Consider the following 25731-nt stretch of genomic DNA (forward strand, 5'->3'; position numbering starts at 1 on the left):
CTGATCAGCATAGTCGAAACTAGACTCTTAACAGTGAAGTCATTTTGGTTCTTTGAGAATGAATTGGCAACCAGCCAACCAACTTTATATTCCTAGTGTTTATCACTGTGCCTGGCACAGAGTAAAAGCTTAAATACTTGTTGACTGAATGACTGACTTTTTCTTAAAGTTTCCTGGGGGCTCTGAGAATTTTAATAGATTTGTCCACAGTTTTGTATCAGAGGCAGAAATTGAACTCCGTGTCTAGTGTCTTCCTTACTTGAGATCAGCCATCTGTCTACTGCAGTATTACTTATTTCTTTCAAAAATGAACATAATAAGAATAAGCTTTCATATTTGAGATGATGACTAAATAGAATATAGACAATGGACTATTGATTTTCATTTCTACTATTAGGGATATTTTACTGGAGTTGCTAAGATACTTTGAAGGTAGAAGAGGAAGAAAAGATAGTATCATAATAGGTGTTAGGTTTGGTAATGTCAAAAGCAGTTTTAAAGTACTATATAGAGTCACAAGAAAATCTTAATTGTTTAGATTTTTAACCTATCACAAAAGTATTACTTACTTGACATAATCTTTAGAAAGAAAATAGATTAGCATAGCTGTTGGGGAAGAAATTGAAGTATAGGTTTATTAGCAGTATTATTGGTAAAAATCACAGATCGTAAAGTTAACAAATTGCATTTGTAGTATTACTCTCATCTATTTAACTTATGAGAATTTAAATATATAATATCATGTGGAAATAATCACCAGTCTCTTAATTATAAATGTAATTTTACATCTGAGGTATTTAGCAAAGAATGTAAAAGTAATTAGAAAAACTTTTAGATATGTGCTAGTTATGTGACCCTAGGCAAACCACTCAACATTTGTCTGCCTTAGTTTTCTTATTTGTAAAATAAAAAAATAGCATAACCCATAGGGTTGATAGGAAAAGTCAATCATAATCTGTGGTGTGCAGTGCTTTGCAGTTCTAAAATAATTATATCAATACTAGCTTTGAAAAAGGAAAAAAAAGGGGAAATGTTATTCTGCTAAAAACGAAATGAGTTCTGCTAAGAAATTATTAATATCTGACTGAGATATGATTAAATAGAAGCTATAAAATGTTCATTTTTATTTCGTAAGGTGTTTCATTTTTGATATTATGCATATTTAACTGGTGTTAGTAAGTGGAGCTCTGAACTACTTCCCCCCCACCCCAAGTTGCTTCTCCATTTATATTTGTAACTGAAGGTATGTTTTTTTATCTTCTAGTGAAAGCAATGAAAAGAAGGTAAGATTTGGAATCCTAAGAACATAGCTTATCCCTACCAGTTGTGTGGCCATAAACTAGTTACCTAATTTCTCTCAGCCCTCTATTTTCTTATCTCTAAAACGGTCAACACTAACTTAGATGGTTTTGGGGAGGACCAAATGGATATGAAGAGATTAATTATAAAACTATATAATTATAAATCTGTTAGTCAACAAACAATTACTAATTCCCCACTTTTTGTCAGATCAAATGATACAGATACAAAAATAACATCCTCTCACTTTTGTATATCTCATAATTCCTATAGATTAGATGAAACATTTTTGTTTGTTCACCCTTAACCCAGCCTTCTTAAAATAAAGGGAATACAATGGAATCAGAGAAGCACTTGCTTGCTTTCTGATAACCAGGTTTATTCCAGCTCTTTCTCTTTGCTATTAAATTTTCCCTTCACAAATATCTTTACGGGAGACATTTTTGGAACATTGCTGGCCATTAAGGATGTGATAACAATAACATGTTGTAGTATTTAATGTTTTCTGTTTTTAATATTAGTAGATTACCACTTTTCTGATCTTTACCTTCCCTAAACATGTATCAAAATACAAATCTTTAAAAATGTGTTCTTAATCCTTTCTCATGTTACATTTCTTTTACATTTGGCACAGTGGGGAAAATTGTGCAGACTGAGAAACGGTAAAAATTGATCGTTTTCAACAATTTGATCTTAGTTTACTTTGAGAGGAATTCACTAGAGGGCAGTGGTAAGCAATGAATGTGTTGTATGTTTCTGTAAAAGATAGTATTTCTATTTAAAAAGAAAAAAAAAACCTCCTTAATTTTTTTTCTTCAAAGTTAAATTTAAAAATATTGTAAAAGTTGAATCCAAGAGCTAAAATAGCTCTGGGATTTCTGGGATATGTAAAAATCAAGTATATTGTAGACAGATATTTTTGTTTGGATTTCTTATTATTTGCTGAAATTCAACTTGTTGAATGTTTCAGAAATGAAAATGTTACTTTAGTTATCTAATGAGAATTGTCTTTTTTCACTTTCTTAAAACAGCTTTTATGACTAGGTATTATTTTTTATGTTGTTATTGCAGTGATTTTTTTCTTTTAAAACATTTTATTTTTATATGTGTGAAGATTAAACCCAGCCCCTCTTAAAAATACTAACGGTTTTTGTAATGATATTCATAGATTAAGAACTCTTACTTATCTTTTTAAAAAAATAGTATTAAGAATTTTATATGAGCTTCTCATTTGATGTTACTTTCTGCTATATTTTGTACTTAAGAAATTGGCTCATTTTATTAAATATTGTAGCAAATATTTTATATCATCAACACTTAGTTATTGAAATGAAATTCAACAAACCAATTGATGATTTGCAAGTACTTTAAAAAAGGTACTATTAATGATTAGTTACTGTCCTATGGCTTCTAACTATAAAACTAAAGCCCATTGGAGGGTTAAATTAAATTATTAAATATATGTGGAAAATGATCCTTTTTAAATAAAATTGAATTAAATAGTGACAAAGACAAAGTTCAGACATCAAAGCACAAAACGATTTTTTTAAATGGGAAAGACTAGATTTACTAAAAGGTCTGAGAGAATGGAATATTATAGACAGTAAAAGTAGTTGAAAACATGAGACAACAATATTAGGTTGATATTTAAATATTTGACATATGTTATGAAATGAATTTTTTGCTCCTACTAGAATATGTATTTGGGTCAGTAATAATTTTAAAGGGACATGAAATAGTTAATATAAAAATGTGCATTTAGTATCTATGTATAAAATACTGTGTTAGGTGTTGAAAATGCAAATAGACGAACAAGACAATCCCTGCCAAGAGCACATAAAATGGGGAAGACAGTACACAGAGAGGAAGTTTTATCTGTAGGTCAGATGAAAAAACCCTTGATATCCAAGAACCCCAAGTTGGTGGTAACACTTTTTAAAAAATGTCATATCTATAGCATTTCCATAAAAACTATTAACAGTTGGATGATTCAGAGAAATGTGACCAAAGTGATAAAAGGGATTGAAAAATTAGGAAAGATGAAAGAATTTGGTTTTAGTCTTAAAGAAATGGTGATTTAATTACTGTCTTCAAACATATGAAAGATTTTCATAAAAAAAAAAAAGTTGTAAGCAATCCCTTTTCACATCTGCAAAGGAACAAATAATAAGAAATAGAGAAGATTTTGTTTTGACTTGACATTTTGACTTTGAGTGATCAGATATTTCAGTGACTTAAGCAGAGTAAGTTATAAACCTTTTCTTTCCCTTATTATTTTTGTGAATGTGATGGCTAAATATTGATTCTAAATGGTTGCTGGCTTTCCCTCTCCCTTCTTTTAGTAAATATATTTTCAGCAAAATTTAGACTTTGTGATGAAAGTTCAACAAGCCATTGTGTAATAATAGTAATTTAAAGTTTAAGTAATTTAAAGGGGACTGTCTAACCTGCCAATTGATCATATAAGGCCTGTGAAATCATTCTCTAAGACAATTGAAAGCAATGATGAGCTAAGAGCAAGGTGTAGTAACTTCCAACTGTTTGAGTTCTCCAAGTTGATAATTTTGTATGGCCTGCAAATGATACAACTATCCAGATGGCCCTTGGCAGAAAAAAGTTCCCCACCTCTGCCATAGAGTTATCTTTGATTTTTCATTCTCTTGTATCCATATCTAATCATTTACCAATCCCTGTCAATTTTGCCTTTGAAATATCTCTTGCATCTCTCCTCTTTAAACTCACATTATAATCACCCTAGTTCAAGACCTTATTTAGTTTCTTTCAATAGCCTTTTAATTGGTCTCCTTGCATCCTGTCTGTCTCCTTTCCAACCTGTTCTCCAAATTAATATTCTTGAAATTCAAATCTGATCACGTCACTCCTCTGCTTAAGAAGATATAATGTTTCTCAGGATGTAATACAAATGCTATTTTGCATTAAAACTCTCACAATCTGGCTTTAGCCTAGCTTTCCAGGCTTTTTAAATATTGCTATTCTTTGCATAGTCTATATTGTAGCCAAAATGGTACTAAGCGTTCAATCTACATGGAAATCTGTCTCATGTCTCTCTGTGCCTTTTCTTTTTTTCATTAATTTTTTTTTATTTACAAAGCATATGCATGGTTAATTTTTCTAACATTGGCCCTTGCAAAACCTTTTGTTCCAAATTTTCCTCTCCTTTCCCTCATCTCCTCCCCTAGGTGGCAGGTAGTCTAATACATGTTAAATATGTTGAAATACATGTTAAATACAGTGTAAATATACATATTTTTTATACAGTTATCTTGTTGCACAAGAAAAATCAGGTCAAGAAGGAAGAAAAAGAAAAACTGAGAAAGAAAGCATAGTGCAAGCAAATAACAACAGAAAGAGTGACAATGCTATGTTGTATTCCACACACTGTTCCCACAGTCCTCTTTCTGGGTGTAGATGACTCTCTTCATCACTGAGCAAGTGGAACTGGTTTGAATTATCTCATTGTTGAAGAGAGCCATGTCTATCAGAATTGATTGTCATTTAGTCTTGCTGTTGCCATGTATAATGATGTCCTGGTACTGCTCATTTCACTTAGTATCAGTTCATGCAAGTCTTTACAGGCCTTTCTGAAATCATCCTGCTGGTCATTTCTTACAGAACAATAGTATTCCATAGCATTTATATAATTTTCAGCCATTCTCCAATTGCTGGGCATTCACTCAGTTTCCAGGTTCTTGCCACTACAAAGAGGGATGCCATAAACATTTTTACATATATGGCTCCCTTTACCTTCTTTAAAATCTCATTGGGATATAAGCCCAGAAGTAACACTGCTGGATCAAAGGGTATGCACAGTTTGATAACTTTTTGAGCATAGTTCCAAATTGCTCTCTAGAATGGCTGGATGTATTCACAATTCCACCAACGATGTATCAGTGTCCCAGTTTTCCTACATCCCCTCCAACATTCTGCATTATCTTTCCCTGTCATTCTAGCCAACCTGACAGGTGTGTAGTGGTATCTCAGAGTTGTTTTAATTTGCATTTCTCTGATTAATAATGATTTGGAGCATCTTTTCATATGGCTAGAAATAGTTTCAATTTCTTCATCTGAGAATTGTCTATTCATATCTTTTGACCATTCATCAATTGGAAAATGGCTTGATTTCTTATAGATTAGAGTCAATTCTCTATATATTTTAGAAATGAGGCCTTTATCAGAACCTTTGACTGTAAAAATATTTTTCCAGCTTATTGCTTCCCTTCTAATCTTGTCTGCATTAGTTTTGTTTGTACAAAAATATTTAAAATTAATGTTATTAATATACTTATTATATTAATATTTATATTAATTAATACATAATATATTTAATATAATCAAAATTATCAATTTTATGATCATTAATGATCTCTAGTTCTTCTTTGGTCACAGATTCCTTCCTCCTCCACAAATCTGAGAGGTAAACTATCCTGTGTTCTTCTAATTTTTTTAGAGTATCATTCTTTATGTCTGGATTATGAACCCATTTTGACCTCATCTTGGTATACGATATTAGGTGTGGGTCTATGCCTACTTTCTGCCACACTAGTTTCCAATTTTCCCAGCAGTTTTTGTCAAATAGTGAATTCTTATCCCAAAAGCTGGGGTCTTTGAGTTTGTCAAATACTAGATTTTATAGTCATTTGCTATTTTGTTCTATGAACCTAAGCTATTCCACTGTTCAATTAGTCTATTTCTTAACTAGTACCAAATGATTTTGATGACTGCTGCTTTAAATACAGTTTTAGGTATTTAGGTAAATACAGGTAGGCCATCTTCATTTGCTTTTCTCTTCATTAATTCCTTTGAAATTCTTGCCCTGTTGTTCTTCCAGATGATTTTTGTTGTTATTTTTTCTAGTTCAGTAAAATAATTTTTGGGAGTTTGGTAATGCACTAAATAAATAGATTAGGGAGTATTGTCATCTTTATTATATTTGCTCAACCTGTTAACAAGCACTTGACATTTTTCCAATTGTTTAGATCTGACTTTATTTGTGTGGAAAGTGTTTTGTAGTTTTGCTTATATAGTTCCTGACTTTCCCTTGGCAGATAAATTCCCAAATATTTTATACTATCAACAGTTATTTTAAATGGGATTGCTCTTTATATTTCTTGTTGTTGGATTTTGTTAGTGATGTAGAAAAATGCTGATTTATGTAGATTATTTTGTATACTGCAACTTTTTTAAAATTTGTGGATTATTTCTATTAGTTTTTTAGTTGATTTTCTAGGGTTCTCTTAAGTATGCCATCATATCATCTGCAAAGAGTGATAATTTGGTTTCTTTATTACCTATTCCTTTAATCTCTTTTTCTTCTCTTATTGCCAAAGCTAGCATTTCTAATACAATATTGAATAGTAATGGTGATAGTGGACAGCCTTGATTCACCCCTGGGAATGGTTCTAGTTTATTCCTATTGCCCATGATGCTTGTTGATGGTTTTATTTATTTTTTTATTATATTATAGCTTTTTATTTACAAGATATATGCATGGGTAATTTTTCAGCATTGTCAATTGCAAAATCTTTTGTTCCAACTTTTCTCCTCCTTCCCCCCACTCTTTCCCCCAGATGGCAGGTTGGCCAATACATATTAAATATGTTGATGTATAAGTTAAATACAATATATGTATACATGTCCAAACAGTTATTTTGCTGTACAAAAATAATCAGACTTTGAAATAGTGCACAATTAGCCTGTGAAGGAAATCAAAAATGCAGGTGGACAAAAATAGAGAGATTGGGAATTCTATGTAGTGGTTCATAGTCATCTCCCAGAGTTCTTTCGCTGGGTGTACCTGGTTCAGGTCATTACTGCTGTATTGGAACTGGTTTGCTTTATCTCACTGTTGAAGAGGGGCATGTCCATCAGAATTGATCATCATAGTATTGTTGTTGAAGTATATAATAATCTCCTGGTCCTGCTCATTTCACTCAGCATCAGTTCATGTAAGTCTCTCCAGGACTTTCTGAAATCATCCTGCTGTCATTTGTTACAAAACAATAATATTCCATAATATTCATATAGCACAATTTATTCAGCCATTCTTCAATTGATGGGCATCCCCTCAGTTTCCAGTTTTCTGGTCACTAAAAAGAGGACTGCCACAAATATTTTTGCACATACAGGTCCCTTTCCCTTCTTTAAAATCTCTTTGGGATATAAGCCCAGTAGTAACACTGCTGGATCAAAGGGTATGCACAGTTTGATAACTTTTTGAGCATAGTTCCAAATTGCTGTCCAGAATGGCTGGATGTATTCACAGTTCCATCAATGATGTATCAGTGTCCCAGTTTTCCCACATCCCCTCCAACATTTTGCATTATTTTTCCCTGTCATTCTAGCCAGTCTAACAGATGTGTAGTGGTATCTCAGAGTTGTTGTAATTTGCATTTCTCTGATTAATAATGATTTGGAGCATCTTTTCATATGGCTAGAAATAGTTTCAATTTCTTCATCTGAGAATTGTCTGTTCATATCTTTTGACCATTCATCAATTGGAAAATGGCTTGATTTCTTATAAATTAGAGTCAATTTCTTATAGATTAGAGTCAATTCTCATTGGGTTTTTTTGTTTGTTTTTTGTTTTTGTTTTTGTTTGTTTTTTTTACATAATCAGCACAGACTTGAGAAATGGTATCATTTTCCAGCCACGGGAAGATCTCTCCAGCTGGATCCATCTCTGCTTTGCAGTGAAGAAAACGCCTTCCAACGATCGTTCAGTTCTTTAGTTTTTCTATTTGAAAAATCATTTCACTGATCTTTGGTTCCCATTTTTCCTTTAACGGCTGAGTGGACAATAGTATATGTATATTTGACTGGACTTTTTCCTACACTATCTATCACGGTTCATGTTTTTCATAAATAAAGCCATCTGATTCACCTGATAGTGAGAGGTCAGTATCTCAGTGTGTGGATAACAATGGGCCCTCCTTCCATTTTACTTATTTTTGTCCAAATAAAGAGTGCATGATGTATCCGAATAGTAGCACAGTTAAATCAGGTATGGAAATGACATATTTTGGAAATGAGGCCTTTATCAGAACCTTTGACTATAAAAATGTTTTCCCAGTTTATTGCTTTCCTTCTAATCTTGTATGCATTAGTTTTGTTTGTACAAAAACTTTTCAATTTGATATAATCAAATTTTTCTATTTTGTGATCAATAATGATCTCTAGTTCTCCTTTGGTCATAAATTCCTTCGTCTTCCACAGGTCTGAGAGGTAAACTATCCTATGCTCTTCCAATTTATTTATAGTTATTGGCTGTTTTGTTCTTTGAACCTAACCTATTCCACTGATCAACTAGTCTATTTTTTAGCCAATACCATATGATTTTGGTAACTGTTGCTTTATAGTATAATTTTAGATCTGGTACAGCTAGGCCACCTTCATTTGATTTTTTTTTTTTCATTAATTCCCTTGAAATTCTTGACCTTTTGTTTTTCCATATGAACTTTGTTATTTTTTCTAGGTCATTAAAATAGTTTTTTTGGAGTCTGATTGATATAGTGCTAAATAAATAGATTAGTTTTGGGAGTATTGTCATCTTTATTATATTTGCTTGCCCTATCCAAGAGCATTTAATATTTTTTCACTTGGTTAGATCTGACTTTGTGTGGAAAGAGTTTTGTAGTTTTGCTCATATAGTTTCTGATTTTCCCTTGGCAGATATCCTAAATATTTTATACTATCAATAATTACTTTAAATGAAATTTCTCTTTGTAACTCTGACTGTTGGAATTTGTTAGTGATATATAAGAATGCTGATGACTTATATGGGTTTATTTTATATCCTGCAACTTTGCTAATTTTCTAATAGCTTTTTAGTAGAATCTCTGGGGTTCTCTAAATATACCATCATATCATCAGCAAAGAGTGATAATTTGGTTTCAAATTATCTATTCTTAATTCCTTTAATTTCTTTCTCAACTCGTATTGCCAAAGCTAGCATTTCTAATACAATATTGAATAGTAATGGTGATAGTGGACAACCTTGTTTCACTCCTGATCTTGTTGGGAATGGTTGTAGTTTATCCCCATTACATATGATGCTTACTGATGCTTTTAAATAGATGCTTCTGATTATTTTAAGGAAAAGTCCATTTATTCCTATACTCTCAAGTGTTTTTAATAGGAGTGGATGTTGGATTTTATCAAATGCTTTTTCTGCTTCTATTGAGATGATCATATGGTTTTTGTTAATTTGGTTTTTAATATGGTCAATTATAATAATAGTTTTCCTAATATTGAACCAGCCCTGCATTCCTGGTATAAATCCTACTTGATTATGGTATATTATCCTGAGGATGATTTTCTGTAGTTCTTTTGTTAATATATTGTTTAAGATTTTAGCATCAATATTCATTAGGGAGATTGGTCTATAATTTTCTTTCTCTGTTTTCAACCTACCTGATTTAAATATCAGTACCATGTCTGTGTCATAAAACGAATTTGGTAGGACTCCTTCATTCCCTATTTTTTCCACATAGTTTATATAGCATTGGGGCTAGTTCTTTAAATGTTTGGTAGAATTCACATATAAATCCATCTGGTCCTGGGGATTTTTTCTTAGGGAGTTGATTAATAGCTTGTTCTATTTCTTTTTCTGAAATGGGACTATTTAAGTAAAGTAACAGCCTCTGTTAATCTGGGAAGCCTATATTTTTGGAGGTAATTATCCATTTCACTTAGGTTATCAAATTTATTGGTATAAAGTTGGGCAAAGTAACTCATTATTGCTCTTAATTTCCTTGTCATTGGTGGAGAGTTCTCCCTTTCCCTTTTTAAGACTAACAATTTGATTTTCCTCTTCCTTTTTTCTAATCAGATTTACCAAAGGCTTATCTATTTTATTGGTTTTTTTCATAAAACCAACTCTTAGTTTTATGTATTAAATTAGTAGGTTTTTTAATTTCAATATTATTAATTTCTTTTAATTTTAGAATTTCAAGTTTAGTATTTCATTGGAGGGTTTTCATTTGGTCTTTTATTTAGGTTTTTAAGTTCCAAACCCAATTCATTGATCTTCTCTTTCTCTATTTTATTCAAATAAGCCTCTAAAGATATAAAATTTCCCCTTAATCCCGCTTTGGCTGCATCCCACAAATTTTGGTATGATATTTCATCATTGTCATTATTTTGAGTGAAATTATTGTGTCTATAATTTGCTGTTTCACCCAATCATTCTTTAAGATGAGATTATTTAGTTTCCACTTACTTTTTGATCTATTTACCCCTAACTTTTTGTTGAATGTAGTTTTTATTGCATCATGATTGAAAAGAAAGCATTTTTACTATTTCTGCCTTTCTGCATTTAATTTTGAGGTCTTTATGTCCTAATATATGGTCAGTTTTTTTATAGGTTCCATGAACTACTGAGAAGAAAGAATACTACTTTCTATCACCATTGTTTTCTCCAAAGATCTATAATACCTAATTTTTCTAATATTCTATTTACCTCTTTAATTTCTTTCTTATTTGTTTTGTGGTTTGATTTATCTAATTCTGAGAGTGCAAGATTGAGATCTCCCACTATTATAGTTTTGCTATCTATTTCTTGCACCTCTCTTGAATTTTCCTTTAGGAAGTTAGATTCTTTACCACTTGGTGCATATATGTTTAATATTGATATTATTGATATTGCTTCATTTTATCTATGCTATCCTTTAGCAAGATATAGTTTCATATATATATATATATATATATATATATATATATATATATATATATATATAAAGAGAAGATAAGAAGAGAGAGAGAGAGAGAGAGAGAGAGAGAGAGAGAGAGAGAGATAAGGACTCTTTTAATTAGATTAGCTTTTGTTTTTGCTTGATTTGAGACAAGGATGGCTACCCCTGCTTTTTTTACTTCACCTGAAACATATTAGATTCTGCTCCACCCTTTTACCTTTACTCTGTATGTATCTTCCTGCTTTAAATGTGTTTCCTATTAAAAACATATTGAAGGGTTCTGACTTTTGATCCAGACTGCTATCTGTCTCTGCTTGATGGGAGAGTTCATCCTATTCACATTTACGGTTAAAATTACTAATTCTGTATTTCCTGCCACTTATTATCCCCAGATTATACTTTTTCTTGCCCCTCCTTACCCCCTTTCCCAGTATTAAACTTATGGTCCCCACTTGTGTCACACAGCTCTCCCTCTTTAGGATCCCTCTCTCCTTCCTTTGAATCCCTTCCCCTTTCTTGTCCTCTTCCCTTATTACTCTTTTCCTTTTCACTTTTCCTCTCCCACTTTTTAATAAGGTGAGAGGAGATTCTCCATAAAACAAATATGTCAATTATTTTCTCTTTGAGCCAACTCTGATGAGAGTAAGATTCACACAATGTTTCTCCCCCTCGCTAAGTTCCCACAGATATGATAGATTAGCTTTGCCTCTTTGTGGGATGTAAGTTCCCTCTTTTTATCCCCCTTTTCCCTTTTTCTGATACTATCCCCTTAACATTTCTACTTCTCTTTTTTTATGTTATATCTGTAAAATCAAATTATACATGTGCTCTTTATGTATATCCACAACAGAGATACAGTTCTCAGGAGTTCCTTTTACCTTTTTCTGCTTCTCTTGAATACTATGGTTGGAGATCAAATTTTTTGTTTAAATTTGTTTTTTCCTTAGAAACAAATGTAATTCCTCTGTTTCATTAAATGTCCATCTTCTTCCATGGAAGAAAATGCTCAGCTTAGCTGGGTAGTTTGGTAGTTTATTCTTGGCTGCATTCCAAGTTCTTTTGCCTTTTGGAATATCAGATTCCAGGCCCTTCAATCTTTTAACATGGAGCCAGATGGATCTTGAGTGATCCTTTTTGTGGCATCTCGATATTTGAATTGTTTTTTTCCTGGCTGCTTGTAATATTTTTTCCTTAGTCTGATAGTTCTTAAATTCGGCCACAATATTCCTTGTAGTTTTTATTTTAGATTCTTTTTCAGAAGGTGTTCGATGAATTCATTCAATGCCTATTTTACCTTCTGATTCTATTACATCTGGGCAGTTCTCTTTGATGATTTCTTGTAAAATAGTATCTAGGTTCTTTTTTTCATCATAATTTTCAGGAAATCGAATAATTTTCAGATTATCTTTCCTAGATCTATTTTCCAGGTCTGTTGTTTTTCCAAGTAGATATTTACCGTTTTTTTTTCTAATTTTTCATTTTTTTGGTTTTGCTTGAGTGATTCTTGGTGTCACAATGAAACATTCATTTTTATTTGTTCAGTTCTGATTTTTAATGAGTTATTTTCTAAATTAGCTTTTTTTACTTCTTCAGTATATGTCCAATTGAGTTTTTATATGAGTTGTTTTGCTCTATAGAATTTTTTTTCCATTTCACTATTTTTTTTTTTTTTTTTTAGTGAGTTATTTTCTTTTTCTAGTTCACAAATCCTACTTTCTTGGGAGTTCTTTATATTTTCCAGTTCACAAATGCTACTTTCCTGGGATTTCTTTACATTTTCTAATTCACAAATTCTGTTTCCCTGCACTTCCTGGAAATTCTTTACCTTTTCCAATTCATATTTCAGGAAGTTGTTACTCTCTTGCATAGCTTCTCTTTCCTTTCCCCATTTTTCTTCTAGGTCTCTTTTAAGATTTTAATAGTCTCTTCTAAGAGAGAGATTTGTGTGATGGGAACCAGGTTACATCCCCCTTTGTGGTTTTGTCTGGAAACTGTCTGATATTGTCTGGAAACTGTCTGATATTAGTCTCTTCATTGTTGAAAACCTGTATAGAAGCTATCGATCCCTTTGATTTTTTTACTCATTTTTTTTTTTTTAAAGCCTGTAGAGTCGGCCTTCAGTGCAAGGAGGTTATCTGCTTCCTCTGCAGAACAAGGATAGGTGTATGGCCAGTAGCTGTCATGCCAATGGCTGCAAAGAACGGTGAGGTGTGGGAGTGCTCTGGGAAAAAGTTCCCCTCCAGAAGTGGACTCAGACTTAGGTAGCACAGGGCTGAGCTGCAGGAGTGCCCAGTGAAGAACCCCACTGTGCGAATTAGTGGCTGGCCTGGGGCTAGAGGCTGAGCAATGAAAGTGTCCCTGCCCTAATCCAAAGTCCATTGTGGGGCTGTTGGTATTAGCATTGCCTAGCGAATAGCTGGCCGGACTGGAAATGTCTCTGCCCCTGGAAGCACAGTGGCACTGCAGAAGTTCTATTGCCCCACACTCCCTTCCCCCCCTCCTCCCCCACCCCCGGCTATGCAGATTTGTGACTGCCTTGGCCTGTTCTGCAAAATGCAGCTGCATAGCTGTGCTGTGGTCTGTGCTGAGTCACTTCCGTTTTTGGGTGGGTATAGCCAGATCTTGTTAGGTTCTGGTGTTTTTTAGAGTACCCTCTACTTTTGGTTTTAATTTCTCTGCTGGTCTACTGCTTTGTAAGCAGAGCAGAGCATTCAGCCTATGGCAGAATCATCTCTGTAAATTTTCTAACCACGGAGGCCACCCTGGCCTGTTCTGCTCACTATGTTAGCCTCTAATTCTCTATCCCTGTTTGTGCTGGTCTGTTCCTATCCTTCAGGACAAACCTTTTCTGGCAATCTTCCAGATTATCTTTGGCTGATAAATTGTACTTCTAATCTCCGTGCTATTTTTGAGGCTGAATTTAATAATTGGTCATGAGGGTATGAGAGGAGCTTAGAAAGTCATGCGTGCCTTCTCCACCATCTTGGCTCCGCCCTTACTGATGGTTTTAAATAGAATATTTTAAGAAAAAGTCCATTTATTCCTATAGTCTCTAGTGTTTTTATTAGAAATGGGTGTTGGATTTTATCAAATGCTTTTTCTGCATCTATTCATCTAATCATATGGTTTTTGTTCATTTGGTTATTGATATAGTCAATTATGTTAATAGTTTTCCTAATATTGAACCATCCTTGCATTCCTGGTATAAACTCTACTTGGTCCTGGTGTATTAACCTGGGGATGATTTTCTGTAATCTCTTTGCTAATATTTTATTTAAGATTTTTGCAATAGTATTCATTAGGGAGATTAGTCTATAATTTTTGTATCAGTACCATGTCTGTGTCATAACAGGAATTTGGTAGGAGTCCTTCATTCCCTATTTTTTCACATAGTTCATATAGCATTGGAGTTAATTGTTCTTTAAATGTTTGGTAGAATTCACGTGTAAATCCATCTGGTCCTGGGGATTTTTTCTTAGGGAGTTGATTAATAGCTTGTTCTGTTGCTTTTCTAACATGTGACTATTTAAATAATTTATTTCCTCTTCTGTTAATCTGGGCAATCTATATTTTTGTAGGCTTTTCTCCATTTCACTTACGTTGTCAAATTTATTGGCATAAAGTTGGACAAAGTAATTCCTAATAATTGCTTTAGTTTCCTTTTCATTGGTGGATAGTTCTCCCTTTTCATTTTTGAGACTAAACAACTTGATTTTCCTCTTTCCTTTTTCTAATTAAATTAACTAAAGTTTTGTCTATTTTGTTGTTTTTTTCATGAAACCAACTCTTAGTTTTATTTATTAATTCAGTAATTTTTTTTTTAGCTTCAATTTTACTGATCTCTCTTATTTTTAGAATTTTAAGTTTGGTATTTGAATGTGGGGGGGGGAATTAATTTGTTCTTTTTCTAACATTTTTAGTTACAAGCCCAATTTACTGATCTTCTCTTTCTCAATTTTATGCAAGTAAGCATCTAGAGATATAAAATTTCCCCTTATTATTGCTTTGCCTGCATCCCACAAATTTTGGTATATTGTCTCATTATTGTCATTCCCTTGGATGACATTATTGATTGTGTCTATGATTTTCTGTTTCACCCATTCATTCTTTAGAATGAAATTCTTTAGTTTCCAGTTTCTTTTTGGTCTATGGCTTTTTATTTAATGTAATTTTTATTACATCATGATTTGAAAAAAAATGCATTTACTATTTCTGCCTTTGTGCATTTGATTTTGAGGTTTTTATGTCCTAATATATGGTCAATTTTGTATATGTTCAATGAACTGCCAAGAAGTGTACTCCTTTGTGTCTCCATTCAATTTTCTCCAAAGATTTATCATATCTAGTTTTCTAGTATTCTATTTACCTCTTCAACTTCTTTCTTATTTATTTTGTGGTTTGATTTATATAGTTCTGAGAGAGCAAGGTTAAGATCGCCCACTATTACAGTTTTGCTGTCTGTTTCTTTTTGCAACTCTCTCAACTTCTTTAGGAATTTAGATGCTACAACACTTGGTGCCTATATGTTTAATATTGATATTGCTTCATTATCTGTGATACCCTTAAGCAAGATATAATTTCCTTATCTCTTTTAATCAGGTCAATTTTTGCTTTTGTTTGATCTGAGATGATAGCTACCCCTGCTTTTTTTTTTTTTTTTTTTTATTTCACCTGAAGCATAATAGAGTCTGCTCCAGTCTTTTACCTTTACTCTGCTGTATATATCACTCTGCTTTAAATGTGTTTCTTGTAAACAGCATATTGTAGGATTCTGGCTTTTAATCCAGTCTGCTATCCGTTTATGTTTTATGGGAGAGTTCACCCCATTCACATTTACAGTTAAAAATACTAATTCTGTATTTCTTGCAATCTTATTAACTTCAAATTATGCTTTTCTCTTTCCTTTTTCCCCTTTCCCTTCCCATTATTTTATTTATGAGCACTACTTGCCTCAAGCAGTTCTCCTCCTTTAGAGACCATCCCCCTTTCTTATTCCTTTCCCCTACTATTTCTGTTTTCCCTTCTTTTTAGCCTATCCCTTCCCTTTTCCCCATTCCCCTCCCACTTTCCTATAAAATTAGAGATGTTTCTCGGTGAAACCAAATATATCTAATATTCTTTCTTTGGGCCAAATCTGATGAGAGTAAGATTCACACAATATTCATCACCTTCCCTTTAATTATGTTTTCTTTGCCTCTTCCTGAGACATAATTTCCCTCATTTTACCTCTACTTTCCCTTTTTTTTTTTCTGTTCCAATTCCCTTTCCACCTCTAGTTTCTTTTTTATAACAGTAAAAGCAGATTATTCATGTACTCTCTATGTATATCCATAACAGATATAGTTCTCAAAAGTTATTTTTTTCTTTTTATCTTTTTATACTTCCGTTGAATTCTATATTTGGAGGTCAAATTTTTTGTTTAGCTCTGGTCTTTTCATCAAAAGTAAATGGAATTCACCAATTTGATTGAATATCCATCTTCTCCCCTGAAAGAAAGTGCTCAGTTTAGCAGGATAATTTATTCTTGGCTGCCTTCCAAGTTCCTTTGCTTTTGGGAATATCAGATTCCTGGCCCTTTGATCCTTTAACATGGAAGTTGCTAGGTCCTGCATATTCCTTATTGTGGCTCCTCAGTATTTAAATTGTTTCTTTCTGGGTGCTTGTAAAATTTTTTTTTCTTGGTCTCATCTGAAATTTAACTATGATATTCCTTGGGGTTTTAATTTTGGGGTCTCTTTCAGAAGGTGTTCGGTGAATTCTTTCAATGGTCATTTTACCTTCTGATTCTATGATATCCAGGCAGTTCTCTTTAATGATTTCCTGAAAGATGGTGTCTAGGTTCTTTTTTTTTTTTTTCATCATATATTTTAGGAAGTCCAGTAATCCTTAGATTGTTTCTCCTAGAGCTATTTTCTAGGTTGGTTGTTTTCCCAATTAAGTATTTTATGTTTTTTTTTTCTGTTTTTACATTTTTTTTTTTTTTTTTTGGTTTTGCTTGACTGATTCTTGTTGTCTTATTGAGTCATTCATTTTCATTTGTTCAGTTTTGAATTTTAGTGAATTATTTTCTTCATTTACTTTTTTTACTTCTTTTTGTATTTGTCCAATTGAATTTTTGAATGAGTTGTTTTGTCCTATGGAATTTTTGTCCATTTCATAAATTATGTTTTTTAAGGAGTTATTTTCTTTTTCTGTTTCACACATTCTGTTTTTCTGGGAGTTGCTTTCTTTTTCCATTTTATCAAATCTGTCTGCACCATTAGGAGACTGCACTGCCTGGGGATTCTGTGCATTTGTGCTCAGCAGCTTGTGCTTCACTGCCTCCCTCCCGTTGCCGATTGAAACAGACTTTTTCTGGTCTGTTTCCTCCATGTAGATTCTTTGCCATGGGGAGATTGCACTGCCCCAGAACTTTGTGCTGTCTATGCTGGTGTTTGTGCTCAGCTGCTTGTGCTTGGCTGCCTCCCTCCCATTTCCAATTGAAACAGACCTTTTGTGGTGATCTTCAAAATTATCTTCTGTTGATAATTTGTTGCACTCCCAATATTTGTAGGTTCTGCCCGTCCAGAACTAATTCAGAGGCTGGATTTGCTAATTAGTCTGAGGATTGTAGAGATGGTCAGAGAGAAACATGTGCCATTTCCATCATCTTGGCTTCACCTTTCCTTTTTTTTAATGATTTTTTTTCTAGCAAATTTTTGCCCTTTCTCTCCCACTCCCTTCCTTACTCAATCAGTCTGTACACTGACTCCTTTACCTCTCCATCAGGAGGATGGACAGCATGTTTTATCATGAGTCCTCTAGAATTGTGATTAGTCATTATGTTGATTAGAGTTTCTAAATGGTTAAGTTTTTTTTTTTTTTATATTATTATTGTCTTTGTATAAACTGTCTCCTAGCTCTGTTCTCTTCACTTAGTACTAACTTGTATAAAACTTCTCAGGTTTCTTTGAGAGCATCCTTTTCATTATTTCTTACTGTACAATAATAATTCCATGATATTTTTATCACATTTATATGCCATAACCTGATTAACCATTTCTTACCTCCCAATTTAATCTACCTTTTCTGTTGTTCTCCTATTTCTTTTCTTCTCTTTCACTCCCTTTTCTATATCCAACTCTGTATACATGTGTATTCTTCTCTCCTTTGGTTTGAGAGTGAAATATGTGTCAGCCTTGATTTTATAATCTACCGTTTATACACTCTGTTTAGGGATGATAATTTCTCCTGTTACTTCTTTATTTCTTTAATACCATCCTTGCCTCTCTCTTTCCCCCATTCTCAGTGTATGCCTTTTCCCCTCTCTTTTCATTCTTAATATCAAGACACAGTAGAATCACTTCCATGGCTCTGTCTAATTAGACAATCTCTCTGACTCCTAATGATAATAGGAAAATGATAATGATAATGGGGTTTAGAAGGGCTATCCACATAGATAGATAGATAGATAGATAGATACTTAGAAACTATTTATTGTGTTTAGTGTTTTAGTGTCCTTTATGATTGTTTGCTTCAGTTTGCTTCTGTTTCTCTTGATTTCTGTGTTTGTTCTTCAGAATTGCTATATGGATCTTTTCCCCAAGAACGTTTATTAGCCCAGTGTTTCATTCACAATCCATTTTTTTTCTCATAGGATTATATTCAGTTTTCCTAAATATGTTATCTTTGGCTATAAGCTCATAATCCTTGCCTTGTGGAATATATTTTATAGGGGGGGCCTGATAAATCACTTGTAATACTGCCTGGTACCTTGCTACCAGAATTCTTTCCTTCTGACTACTTGTAGAATTTTTTGATTTGATCTGGAAGCTCTGAATTTTTGCTGTAACGTTCGAATTTCTTAAAATATAATATCTTATCTCTTTTTAAAATCAGATAGTTAAGTGATCTACAATAACTTCTTCTCAATGAGTTTCCCAGGTTAGTTGTTTTTGCTGTACATTACCTTATATTTGCTTTTTTTTTTCTTTTGACTTTGTTTTCATATTTCTTAAATTTGTTGTTTCTATAAGGTTTTGAACCCCTTTTGCCAATTTGCTGATTACCTTTCTAATTTTCTTCCATGGTTCTCATTTCTTTTCTAAAATTTTACTTAGGTGCTCTCATTTCTTTCTCTCTCTCTCTTTCTCTCTCTCTCTCTCTTTTAACTCTTGCTTAATTTCTCATATGAATTGTAGTTAGCTGTATTTTGAAGCTTTGCTCATAAATATTTTAGAATTAAAAACTTTTATTTGAACTCTTTAGCTTGATGCTGATAGCAAACTAAAAAATAAAGACTGATGGAAATTATAATTAAAATTGATTGCTGTAAATGAATCATAATTTTTATATTTAAGCCAACCAATTCTTAATAACATTTTCTAAAACATTAGATATTAAATAAGAAGGAAACCAATATATTTAAGTTGTTAGTTTTATAAAGTTATGAATTTTTAAAAGAATTAAATAGCAATAATTTTTTTAAATGATTAAACAAAATACCCTCTACAGCAAAATATTCACTTGAGTGAACAGGTATTTTATTCATACATCCCCCCCCACACACACTTTAATGAACAAAATCTATTTTCTCTTTCAGTTAGTTTTGTTTGTACAAAAACTTTTAAATCTTATATAATCAAAATTATCTTCAGTGATCCTCTCTGGACCATGTTTGATTATATTCAATTACCCCATTTATCTGAAAGACAATTTCTTCCTTTTTCCTCAAATTTGTGTATCATGTCATCTTTTATGTATGTCATATGCCAATTTGAAACTTGTTATGTACTGTAAAATTGGTTTATGTCAAACGAGTGAGTAAAAGATATACTTATCCACATTTATGATTAGTTGAACCTCTAGTCTGTGTGACCAAAATGGTCAATTGACCTGCATAGTAGAATCTAGATTGATGTCACTGGCCTTACTTATTTAATCTACCAAGACTTCATTCTGGACCATCTTCTCTCTGTACTGTCTCCTTTGATGTTCTCATCAACGTCCATAGGAATCTCTATGTACTTGGTTTATACATGTGTGTGCATCCATAGGGGTGTGTGTGTGTGTGTGTGTGTGTGTATATATATATATATATATATATATATATATATATATATATATAGAGAGAGAGAGAGAGAGAGAGAGAGAGAGAGGGAGGGAGGGAGGAAGGGAGGGAGGGAGAGAGGAGAGAGGAGAGAGGAGAGAGATGTTTTTATATTTATATATCTCCATAAGGTTATTGAAGGACTGGCAGAGAGAGGGAGCAAAAGGGAGAAAAGGAAGGAAGGGAGGGAAGGAACAAGACAAGAGAGAGGAAAGGAGGAAGGGAGATGCATATGCATGTATATATAAATCTGTATTGTGTGCAGACATACAAACAATATATCCCCTTTACACATCAACATACATACATACATATCTTAGCCTTTTTGCTGAATTGTAGTTCCTCATCATCAGCTACCTTTTAAGTATCTCAAACTAAAGGTCTGATAAGTGTTTTGAATTCAACATGCCTCAAAACATTATTTGTTATTTATTACCCTCTTCCAACATCTCTCTCTTCTGTTGTCAGGAATACCACTGTTTTTCCATTCATCCAGGTTCCAATTCCTCCACTCACTGTCTATATCCAGTCCTTTGTCAATAAATCTTATAGTTTCTACATTCAGAACATCATATATATATATATATATATATATATATTCCCTTCTCTGTACTCATAGCCACAATCCTATTGAAAACCTCATTTCTCTTTCACTGCCTTAAGGCTTTCTGCACTCAGATTCTTCTTCCACCCATACATGTGTCAGGGTAGTTTTCCTAAAGCATGCACGTGGTCATGGGATAACATTCTCTTGGTTGAATGATTCCAACAGTACTCTGTTACCTCTAGAATTAAATAAAAACTTCTTCTTTGGCACTTCATTATCTAAATAAACTAGCCCTTGCCTTCTTTTTTCAGCTTTCTTCCACTTTACTCTCCTCAAAACACTGTAATTATCTCACAGCACTGGCTTACTAGCAGTTCCTCATATATGACATTCCATCTCCTGTTTTCCTGATTTATATTTGCTGTTGCCCATATCTGGAAATCTTTGTAAATATTTATCTAGTTGTTTACATATTTTCTACTTTATTAAAATGTAAGCTTTTTGAGGGCAGGAGCTGTCTGTTTGTCCTTTATTATATTCCAAGTTTAGCACTGAGCTTGGCACATATTAATGCTTAATAAATGCCTGGTGACTTAATTGACTCAAAGAATGTGTATTCTATAAAGATCTTAGTCATGTGTGTGGTCTTAATAACAGTAGTCCCTGAAGCTTCTTCTTGCTATGTCTCAAAGACAATATAATATTGTAGGATGTGGAATTAGGTAATAAGTTTCAGTACTATCTAAGATACTTGTGTTACAATTGGCAAATTACTTAGGCTTTTATTCTTAGTTTACTCTTCTTTGAGGATATTTATTAGCTGTATTGGGCTTTTGGGGAAAGTTTTAAACAATTAAAACATTGCCTAAGATGCTAATTTTATCATAAGTAAATCATGAAAACATTTTCTGTGTGCTTGTTTTAGCTTTAAAATAATAAAATTGTTTATGACATATTAAATAATTTGTAATTTTTACTAGTTCATACTGATCTTACTGCTAGTTAGCTTCAAGTATTTTCCACTTAAAGGCTCAGAAATTTATTCTGAATTTGCAACTTTTCAATTCGCTTAAGAAAATTTGTTTTCTGTATTAATAAAAATCAAAAGCACAAAATACACTTTTAGACTTGTGAAATAATATGGAATTTAGTTTGAAATCAGTATCTTACACATGCTTTCAATTCTCTTTTATCTTTTTATTTTAGGCATATGGTATGTCAGCCTTACCCCTAAATCTAATAAAAGGTACTAGAAGTGCTGCATATGAACGCTTAGAGAACACTGAAGATATTGAAGAAGTGGAACAGCATATTCAAAGGATTAAATCAAAGGTTAGGCAATGTTTTATTAAAATTTGAATCATCTTTCTTCTAATACTACTTATTTTATTGTGATTCAGATTTTGACAGAATTGTCTCTTTTAGTAGTTAGTTGTATAATAGAAAATTACTGAACTGGGAGTCAGGAGACCCAAATTCTGATCCATAGTGTACTTTTAACTAGTTAATGAACTTGGCTAAATCTAATGTGCCACTCTGGGCCTCTTTATTCTCCTTGAACATAAAAATGGTGATAAGATCTTCTATTTCTACAACTGCTTCTAATTCCATTTCCTGATTTTTACATGATAAAGATATTCCTGTGTTGTTTTATTTGAAAGTGACTCAAACATACATATATAGTTTGTGACTCATAACACCTCAGCTTTTAGAAATGATACAGTTGTTAACATATAGATGAATGATTGAATTCTGCATTTCATTTATTATTATTTTATTTAAAGAGCAAAGATGGTCGACCTCTACCAGCAAAGGATAGACGGGCCTTAAAACATTTTGAAGAAAGGTTGCGGACACTTAAAAGGAGAGAGAGGCACTTAGAATTCATTGAAAAGAGCTGCTGGACAAAATTTTGTGGTGCCTTACGACCTTTAAAGGTAAATGTGGTTTAAATCGAATAATTTAGTCACTTTTCTTATGTCTTCTACAGTGCCTAAGTTTTATTTAGAAACTCAAAAATTAATCTTATAAGAGAAAAGGAATATCCCAGAGTAGCACTTTTAAATCTAGCATGTGTTTATAAAATTTTGTAGCTAGCTGGATAGAGCTAAGATGATGGAGTACAGTAAAACTTCCTAGCATTCTCTTCTATATCCATCCAAATTCCTTTAAATAATGACTCTAAAGAAATTTTAGATTATCAGAACCCACAAAAAGATGGAGTGGAACAATTTTTCAGCCAAAGTTAGCTTGGAAGGTCTGCAAGAGGAGTCTGTTGCATTGGAGTACAATCTTAGTTGGGGCCCCAGGAAAACAGGAAGTGGCAATGATCTCCAGACTCTTCAGTCAACAGAGGTCGAGGACAAGTCAGCAGAAATTTTGGCATACTAGAGTATATGGGAACCATCAGCCCAGGATCTGGCTTTGGGAACCACTAAATCAATAACAGTGACAGAGCAGTGGTATGAGCAGCACCTATAGCAACAGCAGCAGCAGTAGCTCCTAAAGATCTCAGCTCACAAGTGTGAGGGGGGAAAGTGGGAATGAAGGTGGGGGGGGGAGGGGGAGTTAGGGTTAGGGACAATTGGTCTGAGGAAGATTGCAGGGGCCCTTTTGCTAACACTGTGGCAGTGCTTTACCCATACTCAGATCTATATAACAGTTACAGGACAGATCCCTAGAAGGATCTCTGAAAACAACTACATAAAACCCCTGAACCTTGGGACATTGTACTCTCTACCCTGGAAACAGACAGCCCTATTTTAACAAGGAGTTAAAAGCCAAGCAGTGAAGAAAACTGAAAAAGTTTCTGATATAGAAAGTTACATTGGTAACAAAGAAAATCAAAATGCACACTCAAAAGATAATAACAAGGTCAAAACTCTTACATTCAAAACCTCCAAGAAAAATCAGAATTGGGACAGCTAGGTGGCGCAGTGGATAGAGCACTAGCCCTGAAGTCAGAAGGACCTGAGTTCAAATGTGACTTCATACATGTAACAGTTTCTAGCTGTGTGACCCTAAGCAAGTCACTTTTTTTTTTTTTAATTTATTTAATAGCCTTTTATTTACAGGTTATATGCATGGGTAACTTTACAGCATTAACAATTGCCAAACCTCTTGTTCCAATTTTTCACCTCTTACCCCCCACCCCCTCCCCTAGATGGCAGGATGACCAGTAGATGTTAAATACATTAAAATATAAATTAGATACACAATAAGTGTACATGACCAAAACGTTATTTTGGTGTACAAAAAGAATCAGACTTTGAAAAATGATATTTTTAACTCACAAGAACTTCTGCCTATTTATGGGTATTAGGAGTTTAAAAGACAGGACAAGGTATGAGTTGAATATGAAAGGATAATATCTTCTAAAAACTAAAGGATGAAGGAGGGAAGGTATTGGGAGAAAGGGAAAGGGTGTAAATTTTGTCTGCCATAAAAGAGGGGAAGAGGAGGGAGAGGAGAATGAAAAAAAATTTTCATTCTTACTTTCATCAGAATTGACTCAGAGAAAATAGCACACATACTCAGCATGGAAGATAGAATACAAAAATCTGTTCTACCTTGCAGCAAAGTAGAAAGGGAAGGGGATACAAAAACTTGGGAGAGTGATAGAAGAGAGGGCACATGGGGGAGGGGATGGTCAAAAGCAACTTGAAGGAGGGACAAGGTGAAAGGTGAGAGAGAGTAGAATAAAGGGGGAAATATAGGTAGAAATAGTAATTATGAAACATTTCTCTGATGAAGGCCTCATTTTTCAAATATATAGGGAACTGAGTCAAATATAATAAAATACATATCCTTTGGCCTAACAATACCATTATCGGTGTGAACTCCAAAAAATATTTTTTTTAAAAAAAGAACCTTATATTTACAAAAATATTTATAGCTGCTCTTTTCTAGGGACAAAGAATTGGAAAATTGAGGGGATATCCTTCAATTGAGGAATGGTTAAATAAATTATGGGATAATAAATAAAATGTAGGGAATTGTGAAGAAATGTTATTGTTATAGAACAAATGATAAGAAAGATGAAAAACCTGGAAAATCTTTCATAAACTCAAGCAAAGTGAAATGTACTGTGTACATAATAATAGCAAAGTTGTGGGATGATCAACTATGAATGACTTTGCTATTTTCAGCAATATAATGATCCTAGACTTCTCTGAAGGACTTGTGATGAAAAATGCATTACATATCTGAGAAAGAACTGATTATATCTGAATCCAGACTAAAATTATTCTTTTTACTTTTTTTTTTCTTGAGGGTTTTTTTGTTTTGTTTTGTTTTGTTTTGGTGTGGAGAGGAGGGAGATCTGTTTTCTTTTGCAACATGAGATTTATGGAGATGTTTTGCACAGCTTCCCTTGGGCTTTCTCACTTCGGGAGATGGGGGTGTGTGAGGAGGTAAGGGTAGAATCTGAAACTCAAAATTTTAAAGCCAGTGTAAAAAATTGGTTTACAGTTACTTGGAAAATAAAAATATATTTTAAAAAATTTTGTAGCTACTACTGGTATTCATTGCCAAAAACAGTTATTTTAGCATTACATAGATATTCCCCAATCTGGACAGAGCCAGTGTGCCATGTGAGGGAGCCATGTGAGGGAGAATGCTCAGATGTGTGTGTTAGGAAAAATACTTTTGATATATGAGTAGAGGAAAAATTAGTAATCAAGGTAACTTGTAGCTAAAGGATCTTGTAGTTTGCTGTAACTTTGCATCATTATATGCTTACCTAAAAATGTTAGCTTTAGGAGAGAGTATCAGAAAGAAGGCAGAAGAAAGGGTACAGAGAATTGGACAAAGCAGAATATCTATTTAGGAACTGATCTGAAAGCAAAGAGTCAGGAAATCTAATCATTCTGATGGAATTGAATCATTTGTGACTACTGGTGTTCAAGGTCACATCACTAGTAAATATCACATCACTCTGAATTCAGACTAAAAGTAAGAGGAACATATGCCTATGTCTCCAAGAGTGACTAGAAAACCAAAATGATATAATTCTTCTTTTTTTCCACCTTATAGTTGTAATTTAGACACTAGGACATTCAGAGTTTCATTTAAATATTGTCATATAG

At 33.1% G+C, this 25731-nt stretch overlaps 1 protein-coding gene across 1 annotated transcript in view; it reads left to right on the forward strand.

Annotated features, from left to right (window-relative positions):
* The window catches only part of LMBRD1 (LMBR1 domain containing 1), a 168002-nt gene that overhangs the window by 95615 nt on the left and 46656 nt on the right, over nucleotides 1-25731 (forward strand). Inside the window, exons 8-9 of the mRNA XM_031964672.1 lie at nucleotides 21851-21976; nucleotides 22429-22581. Of these exons, the coding sequence (XP_031820532.1) occupies nucleotides 21851-21976; nucleotides 22429-22581 (279 nt within the window). The remainder of the gene's footprint in view (nucleotides 1-21850; nucleotides 21977-22428; nucleotides 22582-25731) is intronic.

The sequence above is a fragment of the Sarcophilus harrisii genome, chromosome 4, assembly GCF_902635505.1.
Source record: "Sarcophilus harrisii chromosome 4, mSarHar1.11, whole genome shotgun sequence".
Classification (NCBI taxonomy): domain Eukaryota; kingdom Metazoa; phylum Chordata; class Mammalia; order Dasyuromorphia; family Dasyuridae; genus Sarcophilus; species Sarcophilus harrisii.